This window comes from Dicentrarchus labrax, unplaced genomic scaffold, assembly GCF_905237075.1.
Source record: "Dicentrarchus labrax unplaced genomic scaffold, dlabrax2021, whole genome shotgun sequence".
Classification (NCBI taxonomy): Eukaryota; Metazoa; Chordata; class Actinopteri; family Moronidae; genus Dicentrarchus; species Dicentrarchus labrax.
Window position 1 is genome coordinate 19,001,531 of NW_026136709.1, and position 21,155 is coordinate 19,022,685.

The window sequence follows — 21,155 nt, forward strand, 5'->3', positions numbered from 1 at the left end:
GGGCAGTAGCTGGGCTTACCGACAGCCATCATGTAGTCCCAGCGATCCAGCAGGCACATGCTGAACTGCAGTCCGTTGGGCGTGTAGCCCACATCGATGAGAGCCAACTTCCTGTCCGGGTTCTGACAGACGGCAGATGTCCAAGCCACAAGGAACCAGCAGACGATGAGCAGGATGATTCCCAGCAGACGCAACACTCGCCAACTGGTCATATAGGGGATTCTCTGGGCTGTACGGGACAGGAACACCTTCAGCACCCTGTGAAAGGGAGAACGTTACAAAAATAAATCATTGTAGATTATGGCAGAATCATTTCAAGCAGTAAAGACAGCATCAATTAGGGAGAATTTTCACCCTCTCTGCTTCTCTATCCTCTTACCCCAAACCTGCCTGAGGCCATTTCCCAGAATAAGCAACCCTTATAGCCTGTACCTTAACCTGCCTTCACTATATGTAGGTATACGAGATGACAACGACAAACAAGTGCTAGAGGGAAAGGGAAAGTTTCTGAATCAATAAAAGCACTCTTACTTAAAACACAACTTTTTTTGCGGTTGCAATGCATTCTGGTATATTGATGTTACTGTACCTCTGGCTTTGTTTATGACACACTGAACATGTAATGTAAAACACTACAGCAGTCAGTAACTATTGTGAGAGTTTCACACCAAAACTTTGAGACTGTTTGAGGAGAACAATTGGTCATTTGTCCAAAATGTTTAAGTTTGTCTGAATAGGACCTCACCTAATGACTCGTATCTCAGATGCAAAGGAGGATGTAGTGTGACATCGTTATTAGGGCTGCAAACCATCACAAGGAGGCGTTAACACCAGAAACTACCGTTTGCATCCCATTTCCTACTGAAAGTCTATATTGGTTTCTTTTAACCATGACCACAATCTGATTCGAGTACCTAAATTCAGGATATCTGATGATACCGAGTAACAATCCCATACCAGTGCATTCCCCAAAATTTTAACGAGGTTACAAAAACATCTTATTTTCAGGTGATTATACACTAATGAAAACATACGTATGAATATTATATTCCATTTCTGCCAATAGATGCTCCTAAATGTTACACATTGGGCCTTTAAAAAGTTAAAAATGCAGATATCTTACATGATGTTAGATCCAGTACATGATACATGCCCTATAGCTGTTTTTTTTAAAGAGCTGAAGTATAGCATATATTAGGAGGAATTATTTTTCCAGCTCTGAAATGCATCATTATTACTACATGACATCATGTGGCATTAAATTTGCAAACACAAAGACTGTTAATAGGAATGAAACTCTGCTCAAACACGACCAGCCATCGCTATTCTTAGGCTCTGCCCTTCACGCACATTGATGAAGTGTCCACTGCGCTCCCCACTAATGAGCCCCCCATCAAAAATTGATCTGTGCAATATGTTAACTTACACCTCTAAGGGTTTACTCGGCTATCGCTCGCATTAGCCGCATCCTCTTAATCAGCATCTTCATTAGGCCTTTTTGACAGATTCGCCTGACAAAAAGCCCCACAGATGAACAATTTCAAGTGTATTACTTTAAATACAGCAGACCCCCTGGCTCATTATTGGCTATTCAGTGCTAGATAACCCCCTCTTGTTTCTCCCTCGCTGCATCCTCCAGCAGTCCTTTTCCGTCCTCTGATCTCACACACATTCGTCTCTCGGCTTGTCTCTTGCCAACCATCATTCAATACTACATTATATATGGAGATAATTTGGGGCCAAAGCACCCTGTGTTTTCTTAATTACTTTTACTTGGCATTTCCCTCTTCCACTTAATGAGGCAGTGAATCCACCTCTAAACACATACAGCAGTGTAGTCTGGTGATGAATTTGCCGAGAAACACGCTGCCTCAACACTTCATAAGGCTCAAGGAATTTAGATGTAATACAGTGTAATTGCACTTAAAGAGGTCAGTGTAATCCAATAGGCATTGCCTGGGAAGGATAACGACGTTGTGTGTGTAATGCATGTGTATTACCTGTACAATTTAAGAGTCAGTGTCCCATAGACGGTAGCGAAACCGAGCAGTCGAACCCATCGCAGCAGGATGCAGCGGAAAACACTCGGCTGGAAATAGAGAATTCCAACCTGCAACAGGACAGATGTAAATAACAATAAGGTTGTGTGAACAAACAAAGTAAGAAACAAGTAAGTTAACTGTGAGTCTTTTCAATCTCGATAATAATAGGCCCTCTATTCCTGAGAAAAGTTGTGGGAAGTTGCTCCCTGATTGTCCTCTCAGTGGACGACTCTCGGTGGAGTAATCTTGTTTAAATGCTGGTTTGTTCCGGCTGTCCTGTTTTAGAATTTGGCAAGGCGCTCCCATCTTCAAAACCTTGTTAAATTATTTGAATTCAATTACATTTTATTTGTGTAGTGCCAAATCAATAACAAGTTATCTCAGGACACTTTTCAAATAGAGCAGCTCTAGACCGTACTCCTTATGAAATTATTTACAGAGACCCGGCAGTTCCCACCATGAGCAAGCACTTGTCGACAGTGCTAAGGAAAAATGTCCTTTTGAGAGCTCTAGGTGGGCAGCCGTCTCTACCAGTAGGGTTTAGACATGAAGAGGGGGGTAGAGGGGTGAGAGGGAGGGCCAATAACAATAGCACCCGTAACAACTATACTAGTAGAAATGACTAATAATGATGATGATGATGATGAATGATGAGTAATGATTAATAATAATAATAACATAAATATTAGCAGTGGGGGTCAAGCAGGACCGAGATCCAACTCTTCTCTGCCACAGAAAACTATCAACTATCAAATGCAATTTCACACACAATATATTTATCACAATATACGGACAGATTTTTCAAATGTCAAATGTAATGATTCATATTTTTTTAAACGTTAACATTTATTTTTCTTAATTCATTCATTTAATCACAGTTGTACCAGTTATAGATTCAGGACTTTTAACTGATTCACTGTAATTATGTGTTGTACTACTGCGACTACTACTGGTACTACCATAACTGCAATTAAGACTAATATTGATGGAGGTAAAACTTTATTTCTCAAGAAAATCCTATCATACATCAAAAAGAAAATTCATGAACTGCTTTGGCCATAATAGTTAAAACAAGATAGAACACAACAACACAACAGTGAAGTGCAGAGTCATTTTATAACCATCCTTGGCATTACTCAAAAAAAATCCATCTAAGCCTGCTAACATAATGCAAAGCTTGCCCTTGAGACAAGGAGGAGGGCATCCACCCGTGTTCGCTACAAAGACCTAGAAACACACTGAAATGGTGCCCATCCAAGCCGACAAAAAAATAAAATACTGATGGTCTTCCAAAGACATAACAAGCGGCAAAACAAACACACAAAAAGGGAAGAAACAAACATCTGAGGCAACATAATTATCTGTCCGTTGCAGATGTGCAGCGATTTCCCCTGTGGGATTGTTAATGTTAATCGGATTAGCCGAGGCATTATTACGTTCCCTCAGGCTGCGGAGAAGACGCAGGCATGTGGATATTTTTGCTCACTAGGTTTGAGTCAGTCTAGGGACACGGTGGGCCTCATGGGAAAAAGGGTGGCCCACATCCTCATCTGCTCACAGACGCTGGCCGACCAAACACAGAAACTTCTGACTCAAACAAAGCTTGCTCTAGTTGACTCAGCTTTGCAAAGGGAATGTGGCACAGAGCAAATAATGAATAGATGAGTGCTTAGTTGTTAATCTCAAATGCATACATGGTGTTTCATGCAGAATTTTACTCTATGGGGAATGGAAAAGCCTCTAAAACTATATTTCAAACCATCCATGGATACCAAAACTCATCAGTGAGGTTACAGAAGATATCTAAATAACAATGCATGACTGCTCCTTGGTGTAATCTTTTCTTTTTTTTAATAGAGAGGAGAGGATATCTCTTTATCCTGTGCTGGGCAGGCACTGAGCAACTCGCTGACGCACATTTAGGTCCACAGGGACGGAAGAGGGCACAGCAAGATGAGTAAAAATGCACCAGGGGAAAACACAGCTCATGACTCCTTTTCAGATAAACTACAAAATAGCAGCTAGATATCTATCACTTGCCAGTTTAAGGCTGATGTTGTTTGTGATGAGATTGAGACGGGGAGGTGTTATCAGCTGCTCCCTCCTGGGCCGACTCCAACTGGTCCGAATGAGTCGTCATAAAATTGTTTAACACGTTTAGCAGTTTAAGCTTCTCCATTAATGGTGAGATCTCACCTGTTTTCACTGCTTGAAACCACAATGGAAGCACTTAAGATTTAGTTGTTCACATCTGCCAACAAAAAGCCAGTAAAGTAGGTTATGACAGAAAATAATGTTGACATTAGGACTAGTTCTGTCTCTTGTAATCCACTTTGGTTGGGATGTGTTCCTTGGCCCACATAATGTGAGCTGGCATTTACCTTTACTTTATAATTAAACATTTTGTCATGCTAAACCCTCTAAGCATGAAAAACTGTTAGCAATTAGACCTGTGTCAGTATACTGCTGAATGTTGAAGATGGGGAGTCCACATGGGATCACTTGAAAAGCAGATAGGATCATGGGAGATTTCCATACTGATTGACTAACTGACTGTTATTAGATTTTTAGCCACATTGGCACCAGAGCTTTGAGGATGGCAATGTCAGTTGTTGGTCTTCTGTGCACCACTTTGTCCCCGGCTGAAATATCTTGACATATATTTGATGATTGGACAGATGATCATGATGACTTTGGTGATCCCCTCCAGCACCAGTGTGAGGTTGATTTAGATTTTTGAGTGAAACATCTCAACAACTGTTGCGTTAATTGGCCTGACATTTGGTTCAGAAATTCATTTAACTGTCAGAATGAATTGTAATAACGTTGGTAATCCTCTGACTTCCTCAAGCGCCATTATCAGGTCAAACTTTAATTTGTCACAATATTTTGTTTTATTACTAAATACCTGAAAACGAAAACCATTCCACTAAGCATCAGCTGTACTTTTTGTTTAGATTGAATTAGCTATTTTTAGCATGCTAACATGATAAACTAAGATAGAGAACATGAAAAACTCTTGTTTAAGCTTCTTTACAAAGTGAGCAACTGCTAGAAATCATCAATGTCATTACTCATATTTTATGGATAGAAATAAGCATAGTCACTGTCCTCAAACACTGTCATGACCCTCAGTCCACACAACGTTGAGCAGAAGTTCATTACACAGGCCATGCACTTTCCATCTGCAGGGTTTCTGGGAAGAGACTGGCCCTGAACCTCTGACAGGTTTCTCTTAACGCCAGTGTGCATAAAGAGTAAGATCAGATTCTGCCCCCCTTTTCTTTTGAAACCTGCCATTAATAATCAATGCTAAGTGCTGGGAATCTTAGATTCAGCGCTGTGGGAACGGAAAAGGATCGGGTGTTATTCCCGAACGTGTGTGTGTGTGTATGTGCGTGCTGGAGGATGAGGGTGCTGTATACCTATCTAATGGACATCAATATCGAGGAGACAATTATCAACACACTTACTACTCTTCAGCCTGCCTCCCCCTGTTTGTCTCAGTTACAGCATGAGTAAAGGCTTATGGAAATGCTGAGTTAGCGCTGCCAACATCCAGCAGCCCTCTTACATTTACATTTCAACAATATCAGATACATATGGTATATTGGACATCTTTTTTGGACAGTGCAACAATTCCAATTAAGTTCTTTAAAGCTGTACTCAAAATGGCACATATTTCATAACTAGTATGGAGGACAGTTTTAGTTTCAGGCAGGCAGGTGAGCACGTCCCAGCTGGATGTCTGCCCTGATCATTATGTTCATCTGCTGACCCGGTCTCCACCTTCCCCAGACACCTGACTTAACACAACCTGGCTCTGCATCCGCCCTCCAAAACAAAGTGTTATCATGTGGAAACTACAAAACAGAACAGTGTGTTCTACAGACGAACACCTGAGAAGATTTAGCTTCCATAAGCAGACTTAACTTTTTTTAAGTTGTGAAAGTGCACTATGGCACAACTGAAGGAAAGCACAGGGGCTAACTGGCTGACGGAAGCACTCCTTCATGGATATCTGTCTTCATAATTATTCATAATAAACCTTCTGCCCAGAACTTTTTTCCCAGCAAACCTCTCCATTACTATTCATTAAGGAGAGGAAATTTAGACCAGATGTTTGCAGAAAACCTGATTACTAAGTAATGAAGTCATCCAAACATTTAAAGGAATAGTTATATATTTTAATATATGCGTCAATTGATACCACTCTCATACTGTATCTGTACTGTATATAGCTGGAGCCAACAGCCAGTTATCATAGCTTAACATAGAGACTGGAAAAAGGGGGAAACAACTAGTCTGGCTTTAGTCAAAGGGAAGAGAATCCCCCTACCAGCACCTGTAAAGCTCACAAATTAACACGGTATAACTTGTTTGTTTGATCTGTAAAGAAACAATGTCCAAGAAATATAGATTATACAAATTAAATATTACATTTTAATTAGTGAGCTTTGAGGGGAGGCAGATTTGACAGTTTTCATGTTAAGCTACGCTAGTCGGCTGCTGGCTGCAGCTTTATAACTCTCGGCAGGAATGCAAATAAGTGCATCTCAAAAAAGTGTTTAAAATATTTTCTCTGTGATTTGTAGCAAGCTCAAAGTGCAATTATAAAGTAAAATATCTGATTTTCCCATTTTTCATTACTTTCTACAGGGTAATATAAACTTGGTTGTCAATTTATTTGATAAACCTTGCTAAAACTAATGCAGTCTAGTACAACAGTCCTGCAATGAATCTTACCTTCATGAAGGTTATAATGTTCAGTTTTTATTACAGAAAAGTATTTCTGTTATTTTGCCTACCCTCATTTATGTAAATGGAAGGAAAAAATGATAGAAACAGCTGTCAGTATAATGCATTAAAGCTACATCCTCCAAAGTGACCATACATTTAAAACTATTAATCTAAATATTAAAGGTGTAACGTTTAGGAGGATCTGTTGGCAGAAATGTAATATAATATACATAACTATGTTTTCATTCGTGTATAATTTCCTGAAAATAAGAATCTTTGTGTTTTTGTTACCTCAGAATGAGCCATTTTTATCTAAATCCTACACACTGGTCCTTTAAAGTTCACTCCATCCCATCGGAAGGTCTATAAACTAGCATTAAATAATGCATCAGTTGACATTATCCTTTATTGAGGATGCACATGGGCTGTTGAGAAAGAGCTATTAACCTGACAGAAGATGGTATAATACATATAAGGGGCTTTGTTAATGATCTTATCAAGACTGACTGGTAGGACAGTGACTAAGCAGGTGGCTGATCAGTGTTTTGTTTTTGAACAATGACAGGACATGATAGCTGTTGATGGGAACATAAGCTGTTGTTTGGGGTTTTAACCTGTGATGGTGTGGATGAAGGGCAGTTTATCATTCATTTATTGTTTCATCTACCTTTCCGGATGTTTAACGATGATCAGTGGTAAAATGAGGAGTGATGGGAGTCTAAAAGAACAGACAAACATAACAAGAGCAAGATTCACACGCTCACCCACTTACTCATTCAATCAACACTCAGTCACTTAATTTGCAGTTATCTTTCATTCCTAATCATCTCTCATTTCAGCACCCACCAGCTGGCTCCACACAGAGACTCAGTGGGTTGGTTACCCGCTAGAGTTTGTCCCTGTTGATACGATGGTGACGCAAGCCAGCCAGCCAGCTGTGGTGCGAGCAGCAGCTTTCCAGGGAGTTGTTGTGATGTTGGCTACCTCTGTGTTCAACTCTGCTGTACTCACCGAAGCTGATTTTCTACTTTTGTTTTGAGTTATGTGTTTATTCTGACAATTTCCTGCCCTCATTGTAACCTTTTATACTATAGAAGCACAAAGGAGACAGGGGAGGTTAGCGGCCTGTTGCACCAGCTGAACAGAAATATAGATCAGATTATAAAGTAATCTAAACTAAACTCAACACTCGGTTCTGTTGCACCATTGCTTCTCACACTACTTATATAATTTAAAACAATGTTGCAGATGTTGCAATGATGTTTCATCTAGGGCAGTATTTGGGTAATACTGAAGAAAAAGAAACTACTGCTGAGTTGAAGCGAAGCGAAACACCCACAAGAGATTTGGCAGCTCCCACCCACTATCCAAAAGATTTGTCCATTTTGATGAAATCTCCAGACCCTGAGGTTTGCCATCCTTTAAACTGAGAGGCACCTGATTCAGCTGCGTACTGCTGGAAGGTGCATAGAGAATGCTGTTTACAAGAGACTACAGGTCATACCAGGTGCAGTAAAACAAGTTGAACTGAGCAGGTATGTGCCATTGTTTTTTAATTGAATTGTTGTAATGTGTCAATTCCTCTTGAAAAAGTCTCACAGTCTTGCTTTAGAGTAGGCAGGGTTTTAACTTCTCTTTCAAGCACTCTTCTCTTCACACAGCTACTTTTGTCACTTTTCATGCATCCAACAGCATAAAATGCCTTTGAGGAGTGACTGTCAAAAAAGTGTGTGTTATTTCCATGACCACAGGCTTTTCACCATTCTTTTGATTGTGGCCACTCAGAAAAAGTACCAACATTTTTGCTTTTAGACGTGGGTGTGCGAGACATTGTACAGCCTAGTTTGTTTGAGACCTTACATATGACCTTAACTAGAGTACAGATAAAAACCAGATTTACCCCACACAGCTATGTAAGCACTTAACTTTAATGTCATGAAAACACAAACTCTGGCACTCTGCAGTACCCAAAGGCTTTATGTGAGAATGGTAACACACCCACAACCAAAATCTGACGCCCAACTGGATGCACCACAGAGCATACACAAATAATTTTGTGCTAGACCGCTTTAGATAATTAGCTCTCGCTGTAGGGCGAGGCGGAGATATTCAACAAATAACACTTAAAAAAAAAAAGTGGGTGGATTCTTTTATTAGACTAATGCAGTTAGCGCAAAGAGCACCGGAAAGCAGCAGTGTGTAATTAACTTGTAATGTGTAGACAATAAAAATGCAAATGTGTGTGTGCACGGGGGGTCGATGCAGAGGGTGAAAGCTTCAAGGATTGATCGTGAAGGTCAGGGTCCCACAGGGTATTGATTACATAGACCTCTCCCTCAATGCCTTGAAATTTGTGTACTGCGTGTAGTAGAGTAAAAATACCGTGGTCTGTTTTTCTATATACTCTAAGTCTTGTTATCCTACATCACAAACAGTATGCTGTTGACCTGCTTACGTTTTGTCTGTAGACATTGACAATCTCCAGATAACCTGCACATTCAATAAGTGTACAGCACATCCACTTTTTTGCGTGCACACACTCTGGATATATTTTTTGAACTCTGGTTTTTAAGTGCTATACTTAAACCCGCAATCATTGATTTTTTTGGCTTGGGAGCAGGAAAACAAGCTATAAACATAACATTAACATCTTATTTCCTTATAAAGTTTTTATGGGTAATGTGCTATAGCAAACCGTTGCTTATTTACACATCCATGAGACACTAGGGTTCACTGTGAACTGTTCACTGTTTTTCTGACCACATGATGAAAGCCCAATATTCACTCTCATTTAGCTCTGTTTTTTGGTCTTCAGCACTTGGATGTTGACTGGTGAACGTGCTCCATGATAATGCTCAAATGAATTGTTGTCTTGCTCTAATAACTGTAAACTTACTGTAGGTCTTTGTGATGTCTATTGTTCTCAATCTCATACCAATGGCGCTATTTAGTGTTTATGTTTTTGTCTACATTTTCCATAAACCCTGCTACATTCTGCTTCAAAGATGATAAGTCACCACTCTTCCACTATAGTTTCACACATATAAATGTTGCTTCCTATTTTGTACCATGAAGAAATATCCTTTTGTGCTCTCAAATCACCTGATGGACAACGGGAAATTGCAGTATGGAGTCTAATTTTGTTAATATCTCTAAATGAATGTGGTCCAAACTTAATAAACTTAAGATGCTGATAAAGTGACCCAAATGGTTTCAATGCCTGAATTGAGTCTGTGAGACTTAGTAGAAATTTTAAATTATGGTTTGAATGGTGAATCATTATGAGGGGTTGCCAGAAATGACGTCTAGAAGAGCAACCTCATACTAATGGAGCACTTACTGAATTGAAAATGCCAAAATAAAATATCATATATTAGTCATCTGTCAATGATGTGGCATAAACACATCAGTTTTTAGATTTAAAAAACGTTAGCCAGTCCCAGTCAGAGGAACAGACGGTATAAAATTTCAGCCTTTTGTTATCACAGTTTCTTTGGAAACTGCTCCCAGCTAAAGGAGAGAAAAATGACTTTCAGCCATTTAGTGCGTCTGTCTCCATCTGAGTAGAGAATGGGATGGTGCAGCCTCGGGAATCATTCTGTCACAACAAAGCTCCCGTGCTACTTTTAATGTTTTGACATGAAATGGTGACAGCCATCCGGTCCGCCCATGGCCCGCTTTTTCTGGTCATCATCTCCTGCTCATTCCCCGTCTCTTCTTTTTTTCTAATCTACAAAACACCTTCGGTATGAGAGAGTGGGAGGAGGCACCGGTGGGAGGTGGGAGCAGGGTAGAGGTGAGGTGTTGTAATAGCAATGGATCCATTTTTATATGAAAGCCGACACTCACTGCCACATGGGAAGGGCAGCTTTCTGGAGGGAGGTAATGGTTTCTTCTCCTCCCGCTGCTCCCTGAGGTGGGCTGAGTGTAAATTACATCCAGCTCGGCCTCTGCACAGTCAAGACCAGAGCTGGCTGGCGCTCGCCTCCCACAATTCCCTTCCCTCTTCATCACCAGTTATATTCTGAGAGATATTCCCATATTGCTTGGGCGCAAAGATACATATCAGAGAGGGAATAGCCTGCCTACATGTGGTGATGCTATCTTTCGTATTCCAATCTCTTGTACTTTCTATCTTTCTGCTCATGTAGATAGAAGGAACACTCCAACTGCAGCAGTGCGTCCTCAACTTCAACTTAGCAACCATATGTTTTGGGGGACTCTACAGCACTTTACAGAGGGAAGATGGGAAGCAGCATATGAAGGGACAGGCTGGCAATGCAAACAGCAACCCTCCAGATTCACTTAAGTCAGATTGAAAGTGTCAGAACATCTTGGATAGAAGGCAGAGCAGAGCAAGGGAGAGAAATGGCTGGCAGACTGTGTTTCATGGCCTGTCAGGCCAGGATACATTATCCCCTGGCCATACTGTTTCTCATTAGCCCCCTGATGTGCTGTGAAGCCCTGCCTGCCTGCCTGCCTGCCTGCCATGCACGGCAAAGCCCTGACTTGGGCTGAGGTGGCACCTTGGCCCAGCTTGGCTCCAAGACAATGCTGAGATTGGACAGGTGGAAAGATGGGGAAGGAGGGACAAGGGAATCGCACCCAAAGGTCGTTGGTTTGAAAACTTAAACAGCACACTTATGCACACTCTCTTCTCTGCCCATATCAAAAAGTACTGGGTTAACGGTGAAAAGGGAGTTTGCCAGGCGAGTACAATTACGAGACACTGTCCCCAGTGTTCGTAATTTGTTCCAACGCTTAAAATGGTCTTTGACCTAAGAATTGAGGTACAAGTGATCTCTTGCGTGGAACAAATAAGACAGAATTAGCCTCACACTGTTAGAGGTATAGAACATCAAAGCCCCTAGGTGGATGATTGAGTTGTGCAAAGCCTCTGACCTTGACACTGCAGTTTACATCCCCCTCCCTTCTGGCAGTTGATGCAAAAAAGATTGAGATTGGATCATATGCAAAAGGCACAAATTCCATGTAAAACTGTATTTATTCTGAATTTAATCAACGTTATTTTTTGCACTGACAGTATTCTCACAGGACCAGGATGCAATGTGTCACATTTTCAGCAGTATGGATATGCTTTTTCGCAACCAGAGTCTTCCTTTATAATTGCTCTTGAAACAATCTATTAATATAACAAGTGTGTGTATGAGATAAACAGAAGAAGATCTGGGTAACATGTAAAGTACACACAGCTGAACAGAAACCACAGAAACCCATGAACTGATTATTTTATCTAAAAGAAAGTCTGATTAACTGAAGTGGGAAACTGCACTGCAAAAACACCACAGCAGTGAATGCTTAACACATAAGGTGTCACCAAAATTATAAATAGAAACTTGCAGATTACCACTTTTACATCAGTTAACATTTATGAATGCATAAGCAGCAGAGCAGGAGGCGTGACATGTCTCACAGGAGGGAACATGCAGGGAGAGAACTAGGGCTGTCTCCGGGGCAGCCTGCACTGGTGCACACACAGATGGTTAGGAAGTAGCAAAGGGAAGATAATTCTCATACGGTGCATTTACATGCCGTTAAGTAACTAAGTTATTGTTAGCTTCTGCCCCCTGTGTCATGTATGGAATGTTTCTCCACTCATTTATTCAGGTTTTTACTTTAGTTTATCACCTGTCTGTATATCAATTAAAATATAACAGCCTTGATTTAGACATTGAGGGAAACTCTTGAACATACTGAACATCTGCATGTGAGGGGTAAATGTCCTTCAAATTAAACAACAGAATATGTAACTGCCCTCTAGAACGACACATGTTCTGATCTGATGCTGGTATGTCGGCAGGACAACATCATTTGTGTGTGCGCTTCGAAAACCGCTACAAACCGCTGTTGCAAAATAAATGTTTTATGATGACACTTTGGTTTGGTTAAGTTAAGGCACAAAAACAACTTCAGGTTTAGAGAAAGACCATATTTAGGGTTTAAAAAAGGATTTAGTTAAGGTTCGGGAAACATCAGGGTTTAGGTTAATATCGACGTTAAGGTTTGGGGTGCTTTGTCATCATGGTTACAATAATATCGGGAAACAAACAGCACTCCGATGTATTGGTTTGCAGTCCAACCACTCTGAACTCCTCCCTCTGTGGTCTTTTTAAACATCACCTGACTTCCTCAAATGCTTCGATCATAATTACTACTTTACCGCAGTAAATCAAGTGACAAAAGGTTAACCAAAGTAACTGACTGGGAAAAGAGAATGTCAGGTGAAAAAGGCAAATATGGAAAAGAAGATAAACTGATTATTTCATTATCATTACCTCTTATGCAAGCTATTGTGTGACACATGAGCTGCCGTTTGGACGATGAGATTCTAAAAATATTGTTACGACAAGTAGAATCATGTTTAATTAATTGGCTTTTTGCATTTCCCCTCATCATTGTGAAGCACCTATCAGAGTGTCTTTTGACAGGTTGAGGCCAGGTGGCACCACAATGCGACGCCTCTGATTCATTACTCTTGTCTGAATGTATTGCTGGCTTGACTGGAGGAGATGGTGGCATCTGAAAAAACAAGTAGCAACATTAATCCAAACTCTGTCACTTTACTCCAATCTAAGCCTCCCCAGCAGCGTCAATAAGACGCTGCAAAGAAACAAACGCAGGGCTGGCAAGCTAATCCAGGGATCACATTGTGAATCACAAATGCGTGTCCGCTCTCCCCCTCTCTCATCTCCACAGTCAGACGGAAATAGCCGGCTTTGGCACTGCCATAATTTTGCCTCTCCTCTCCCTCTGTACTCCCTGTTCTCCCCCATTCATTTCAAAGCAGGGGGGCTGAAGTTATTGCATGTGACACACTCACAGAGAGAAAAGGGGGAATTGCATTACTCCACAAAGCCGAATGCCATGGGAGCAGGATGAGATGTATCTCCTGCTGCTTAATAACAGTGGAATTATTTAAAATAGAAGCAGCAGCAGCGGAATATTTCTGAATCTATATTTAGATTGGGAGTGATGCGTCTCACCCTCACAGCCTCGGATCATGTGGGATTCGCAGGGGGAGACATGGAAATGCATCAGGGTGCAGATCAATCTAGCGGGCTGCACGGAGCCGTGTAGAAAGATGCTGTTTTCACATGATCAGGCTGAAATGTTTTATCAAAGTCGTGTTCACAGTGACCATTTCAGCATAACAGCACTGAATAATCTGACCGAATTTCAATACATCTAAAGCACTGAAACGAGGTAGAATTTACAGAGTAAGCTACAAAGTTAAGTTTCCTTTGTAGAATCTTTTTATAAGCAATCTATTTTTAGCATTCGGTGCCATCACTACACCAGCTGGATACAGGATTATCTACTATTCATTCATTCACTAACCAATAACCTGACTCCCAGCTTGCTTTCACTCTGCAAATTTCAAACATTATTACTTTCCAGGACCTTGTCGCAGCAAATTGCATTGATTAGCCAGCTCTAAATCAGTTGGCTTTAATTACATTTACCCTGCATTGCTTCGCTAAGCATATAGCTCCACATGATTGCAACTAAATTGCAATTAGCCAATGCCCCAAGCACCCAAGAGAAAGACATAATGGTAGATTCATGTAAATCGATTGTACGCGGGTGTTGGACTGAGTCTAGTCATCTGCAAGAATAATGAGGTGCTTCAGAAGTTGGCAAACAATGTCACTGTTCTTTTATTGATAGAAAATGGCCGATTGATTTTCACGAGGAATAATGAGTGGAATAAGTTATTATCTGCAATACTGTTATACTGTTATCTGTACATCAAATGAAGAGTCTCAGTCTCACATAAAGCTTACAGTAACCAGTAGGCTTTTTCAGTTGTTCAGTTGTTGTTGTATCCTCACTAGGAGTACCAAGAAGTTATGGGGCCAAAGGAATCAATAGAAAAGCGATGCCAAAAGTGAAAATCGAAGAATGCTGTTTTCATTCATTTGCTTACTCTATAATAAGACATCCACTAGCTTTGGCCAATACTTTGATACTTTCTTTGCTTACCCTTTAGCCTTTTACCGCCCACCATTCTGCCTACAGGACACTATCACTAAGTAAAACTTTAAAAGACTTCGAGTATGAAAAGTTTTATGACTATAAACATGTAATAAACTTGTCTTTTCATTCACTGTGGTTAAAAAAAACTATTATTTCCGTAATTAGTTAAATTAACAGTTATTTCCTTTATTAATCAATTACCAAAGAAAAACATCAAATACTCACGTTTGACATGCTGGAACCAGTGACATACACAATAAACAGATCCCCAAAGTTGGATGGGTGTTAAAAGGTTAATGGCTGGTTGTGGCTAAAACAGCCAAACTTGTAAGATAAAGGACTTAAGAATACATTTACATATTAAATTTGTAAAGTGACAGGTTTGATAAAGAAACTGGGGAAATAAGTGTCAAAGTCAAATTAAACTGTAAAATGTAATGGAGTTTATTCTGTATGAGGGTCTGAATGTGTGCAGTCTGTATGAAGCAGCGTGAGTGGCTGGTCAACAGATGGTAGTGTTGACAGGGTGCTGGGTTCATTGGCCAGCTCTGCGTACAGTTAGCAGGGGGTCACCAACAAGCCCTGGGATGTTTGTCTCTGCCGGTCCCATTTTATCACACGCACACCTTGGCTGTGAAAACCCTGCTTAGTGCAGCTCCATGCAGTTGTCAAAAATAACAACCTACCACAACGGTATGATTTATGGACTGAGGTTTGTACTATCTGACAAAGCAAACAATCCTGCTCTGTAGCTGCAGATACGAAACTTTGTTCTGAGCTCTGATTCTGTTTTAGATGAATGAGCGACAGTGTGTGCTGAAGGTCAACCTGAATGCCAGCCTTCAGTCAAGGAGAAGATTTTTGTTTTCAGCTCAAAGGAGCATGGCATGAGGACTATCAGCAAACACGTCAAGAAATGAGCACATGAAAGGAAGCGAGTCTGCACGTGCACACACACACTCTCTCTCTCTCTCTCTCTCTCTCTCTCTCTCTCTCTCTCTCTTCTCTCTCGCTCAGGCTTACCGGAAAGTAGAGAAGCAGAGCTCCACACAGGATGGCCTCGAGTAGGACTAGACCTGATGCTCTGATACTCTGCCAAAAAAGAAAGATGCACAAATGATTAAACTTCTCATTTTTGCATGCATTAATTCAAGATTATTGGCCACTTAGGGCATGCGCAACAAACGGTCATACTATGTGTTTTTGGCAAAGTGTTAGTCCAATATTCACTCTTCTTTTAGCTCTGGTTTTGTCTAGGGGGAAATGTTTGGCTCCTCATCAGCTAAACGCTAAATTATTGTACATTCACTAGTTAGTTGCTAACTGTGCTGGCTGTCGTTTGGTGCTGTTGCTGGAGAGAATGAGGGCTGTGACAGTGATTAAAAACATTAAAATTGCATGCCAAAACAAAAAAAAACAATGAGCTGAAAGAAACTAAAACGCTACATAGAGCTGAAGGGAACTGCAGAGTCGGGTGATAATTCTCTGTAGGGTTGTATATTACATGTAGTCATTTGATCCATTGTTGATATTCAAATACATACATACATATTACATTGGCTTTAATTTTTATATTCACTTATACAAGATACTATGCAGAAAGTCTTATTTGAAATAAAATGGCCATCATCCAAATGGAAAATTACAACTGAATACTGTTTTTCCTTATATAGGACAGTTTGGAATATCTTTTAAAATGCTCCTCACACTGCACGAGGTCTAAACCAGTCTAAAACAGCAGGATATCATAATATTCCAGGAAAATTTAGAAGGGGAAGAAAGCTTTCTTCTTTGCTGGATGAAAGAGAACAAAGCAAAGTGAAAGCTCCCGCCTCAAGGACTCACCATTGTGAGTGTGCACTTCTTGTGCAAGATATTTAACAACATATCGTCCTCTAATTGACACGATGCTTGAGGGGGCTTTCAAAGAGAAGAAGTGTGCTCCACATTTAAAAATACATACAAAAGACAACACAAAACACTAACCACAGCTATGCAGACCAGAAGAGTGATTTTATATCGCATTTAAAATATTTTAAAAAAACATAAATCTTTAACCCAAATGAATTTGTCTATGAAAATGAACTGTTTTTAATTTATCAGAAAGTCTGTGAAGAGCTTTGAAACTAAGCTCCTAAACTTAGTTTGATAAGATTAATGGGGATTACATAAATGGAGATTACATAATTATGACAAAGCCCTGGAGTATCTAAAAGTTTCATCTGCTTTATTAATGGGAGCGATCCTTTGTTCAACCCTGGTTGATGTAATGGCAGAGTCTTCAGGTGTGTGGGAGATAGAGCAGCTAGATGTTCCCCCTGTGAGCAATGCGGTGAATCTTCAGGCTAATCATCACATGTCTAACGCTAAAGACAAAGCCTTCAATTAAGTCAATTAATTGAAAATAGCAGCTAAAGCCTCAGAGGATTTTATAAGTCCAGACCGAATTGCCAACTTTTATTTAAATTAAGCTGAAACGCAACACAAGGTAATAGTAATAGTACACAGCTTTACCGAATGTTACTGTTGATATATCAATGATTCAGCTAAAAGCCAGTTCATGAAACCTTCTGCATTTGCAGGGTAAAATCTTTTCGGTTCGGTAGAAACTGATGCAATTTGTTGGGAATAAGACTTGAGCAGATATTAATAGAAACAGACGCCATGGCTGAGTAGATAAACAGTAAGAGACAGCACTCTCATTAATGAGCAGAAACACAAAAAATCTCAATCAATTATCACTATACTCAATAATATTCCAATAATCTGACAATTTTCTGGTGTTCTGGATTTAAAAAAACATGTTGTAGCACCATACCACACTACTGAATATTACTTAGAGACTTAGATACTTTGTTGAAATGCTTATATCTACTGCCTGAGCTAAATCTTAATCCATACAGAGCATTAAGTTTTGTGTTTGCAAAATAGTTTCACCTTTTGATGATGCAGTGACAACATCATCACCCTCCAGGGAAATGTGTAAAGTATATTATTAAGTAAAGTGATTAAATTAGATGGACATGACATTATCAGCCTGAACCAAATCAACATTTCTCACTGCCACATTTAACAAATATATGTTATGAATTAAATACCAACACAGATTTCATCGTTAGAAAGTTGCATATTATCACTCAAACTGTGAAAGATGAAGCGGTCAGAGGCCTGATGTATAAATCAGAGTACATTTGCCTTAGTGCTCTCATTTGCACAAATTGGTCACTGTCCAAGTTGCTGATGTTGATCATTGATCTGTGTCTGAGCTGTTTGAAATGATTTCAAAGCTTTATCGTGACCACCCACATACGGATTCACTGGTTTATTGATCCAAAGGGCTTTGATGACCATACGGTCCAGAAGACATCAAACAGGTAACTGATGTGATGTTGTAATTGTAAATTGAATCTGTGTAGTTCTCTCTTTTGCACTGCAGAGTTTTCAAACTTAACTAAAAAACTGAGAATATTACTGTGTGGTGAGCTATTTTAAGATTTTAATAATGCAATAATAAAGGAGAAAAAGATTTAGCGTCTCTGTAGCAATCTCAGTTTAGCCCTCATGACAATGCCTGTCTATGGGCTCATTAATCATTCAAAACAATGTCAGTTTAAATTATAATAAATGCATCAAACTCTGTAAGGGAATGTTTGTTATGATTACAAGTACACATACCTTATTCCTGCGAAAGTGGTAGACGAGTACCATGCTAACAAAGACAATCAGCAAGCAGAGGCACTGGAAGGAGAGCACAGCCAGTCGAAGAGCCCCGTCCTCTCGTGCCACACAGGGGGTGTCGTCCTTACAGTAGGCACAGCCCTGCTGGCATGGGAGGCAGTCGCTGGATGACCCCTCGTCCGCATTGGGACCGCTGTCTGCAGCTTTTCCCTTTTTCCCCATCCCTGTCAAAAACAAGATTAAGAAATAGAGAGTTTAGTTCCAAATATTTCTGGCAAGAAATCTCAGTAACTGACCCAGTTCTCTTTTCTGTCACTGGCATTGATCAGAAAGCATGTCGACCCTCTGCAGACATGCTCACTTTTGTGCTTTAGAGTGACTCCTAACTATGGGGTACTTCTATCCCAGAGGGTACAAGACTGTGGAGTAGCTCAGCTAATTTGAATAAAAGCTGGTTGATTATAAAAATGTATACATATTATTGATGTTAAACCTAAAAATTGAATTCATAAATAGTCTTTTTTTTTTGCTAGAAATAATGGATAAACAGTTTTTCTAAAAGTAGGAAAACAGACTTTCTATGCTGAGAGTGAAAACATTTAGTTTCTGCAAAACTTGTGACTTGTAAATATGCAGTTCATGCAAATGTTATTTTAACACAATGTTTTTGATGCTTTCTTATTATGTTTCCATGATTTTTTATAGATCATATATCGATATAGATTGATTAGAAGCAGATTGTGTAGCAACAAGTATCATCAACATACTGAAATTTCTTCTGGATCTGTTGAGACTAGTATTAAAAGATAAAACGGATGAAGTTCTTCTGTGACAGACTGAAGCATCCCCAGTGTATATATGCTTATCCTCTCTGACCTTACAAGGATTCATCGACATTGTGTCAACACAAGGGAGATGGATCTATATGTGTGAACATGAAAAGTCAACACTGCTGCACCTTGTTCAGTCACTGGCATACCGTACAAGGCTAATAACTGTGGTTTCATCTGTAAAAATCACACAGAGGACATGACAGAACTTAGTAATTTTATCCCTCAAAAGTACCATGGGGAGACTAAAGACAGGGCAGGTTGGCTGAAACCATAAAAATCTATGCTTTTGGAAGCTAGACTCAGGATCTGAAAGTAAATGTATTGAAGAATTACCACTGAGGTTGCGGCATGAACCAGCCACTGAGCCACAAACTGCTTTAAAAGAAGCTGCTCTGCTGCCAAAAGTGGAGGAGTTTGGTCAATGGTGAATGTTCCCCCCCAGGGTAAACTAAGGTAAAAACCCAAACAAACCCAGTGGACAACAAGAAGCTAGTGGGCTATTGGTTTGCTTAAAAATCCCCTGAGAGATGCCCATATGGTTGGACAGATAACAAATGGTGGACTTATATAGAGCTTTTATGGAGCTCTTTATTGGAAGCAGCCATTGTCTCAGAGATTTGCAGGGATTTTGCCTTTAAAAAGAAACTGGCCTATTTTTCAAAGCTATGACTCTGCACATCATTGATCCATTCAAAAGGACTACTTATCTCCGTAGCAATGAGTCACATCCTTCAGCTCATTCTCATTGGTTTGCTTCTCTTACAGTTTTCTGGCAGTAACAGCTATAGTAACTTCTCCCACATATTTATATGCAAGATCCACAGTGGAAGATCACTGAGAGACAAAGGAAAGTGAGTTGCACTGGCTTTCTCTGCAAAGGAGTGTCAAGGATGTCCCCTTGTGGATTAACAGGCTTGTTATTGGCCCCATGGTGGGCCAGACTGCTGCACTACGCCTCACTAACAGGCTTGCCTCTCCTCTCTATTATTGTGTTCTCAAAGACATACACACACACACACACACACACACACTGAGCTTTCATGCAGACTTGCACACATGAACACACATGTTTGTGTGCCCTCGCAGCACAGCAAACAGCACAAACAGGCAGAAGCAGACAGCCCAGATATCCAGCGCTCTGGGAAAGAAATTGTAGAGCCTTTTTTGGTTTTCTGTGCATGAAGGAAAAATATTTTAGTGTAAAAAATAAGACGATCCAAAAAATTTAGTGAAGGATGAGGGGAGGGTAATGGGTGAGAAAGGGGGTAAAATTGAGATGGACACAGTGGAACATGCTGCATGAGGTTTGAGTGGGATGAGACAGGAGGGAGAGTGGATCGAAATGAAAGTGTGGCAGCGAGAGTGATGGAGGGCAGGTGAAGACCACTGGGGTTCTGTGTGTGCAAAAGCCTTTTTTAATTAACTCACAGCAGACAGAATAAACTGGGAAAGTAACCACCATTAAAAAGATATTTCCCATCTTGAACCTGATTAGCCTCCCCAGGTACGGGGCTACTTCAATTTTCAGACAGGGCAGTAATGCCTGTCTCTTTCACTGCCATCGTTATATAATGAAGATGCTATAATCTAATATATAAGGTGATAGTCAACATTATGTGCAACTTTGACAGTCACAAACTTATAAAATTAGCTCATCTGCTGCAGTTCTACTAAATGAGAAGAAAATAGATTACATGAAAAGACCTCTCTCCCAAACAGGCTGCTTTGTTGTTTTTTAACCTTTGCTGACAAATTACTTGAAATGTGATCTCATAAAATGTTTAGATGAGCCTAAAATGCATCTGAAGGTTGTTCTGGATAAAGGACACAGAGCAGAGTGTCCAACCCCATTGAATAGCTGGTA

At 40.2% G+C, this 21,155-nt stretch overlaps 1 protein-coding gene across 2 annotated transcripts in view; it reads right to left on the reverse strand.

The window, feature by feature from the left end:
• The window catches only part of gpr158a (G protein-coupled receptor 158a), a 66,181-nt gene that overhangs the window by 12,354 nt on the left and 32,672 nt on the right, over positions 1-21,155 (reverse strand). For both annotated transcript variants that reach the window (XM_051410812.1, XM_051410813.1), the window contains exons 4-7: positions 18,456-18,682; positions 15,804-15,872; positions 2,001-2,110; positions 20-258 (exon numbers count right to left, since the gene is read on the reverse strand). In XM_051410812.1, the coding sequence (XP_051266772.1) occupies positions 20-258; positions 2,001-2,110; positions 15,804-15,872; positions 18,456-18,682 (645 nt within the window). The remainder of the gene's footprint in view (positions 1-19; positions 259-2,000; positions 2,111-15,803; positions 15,873-18,455; positions 18,683-21,155) is intronic.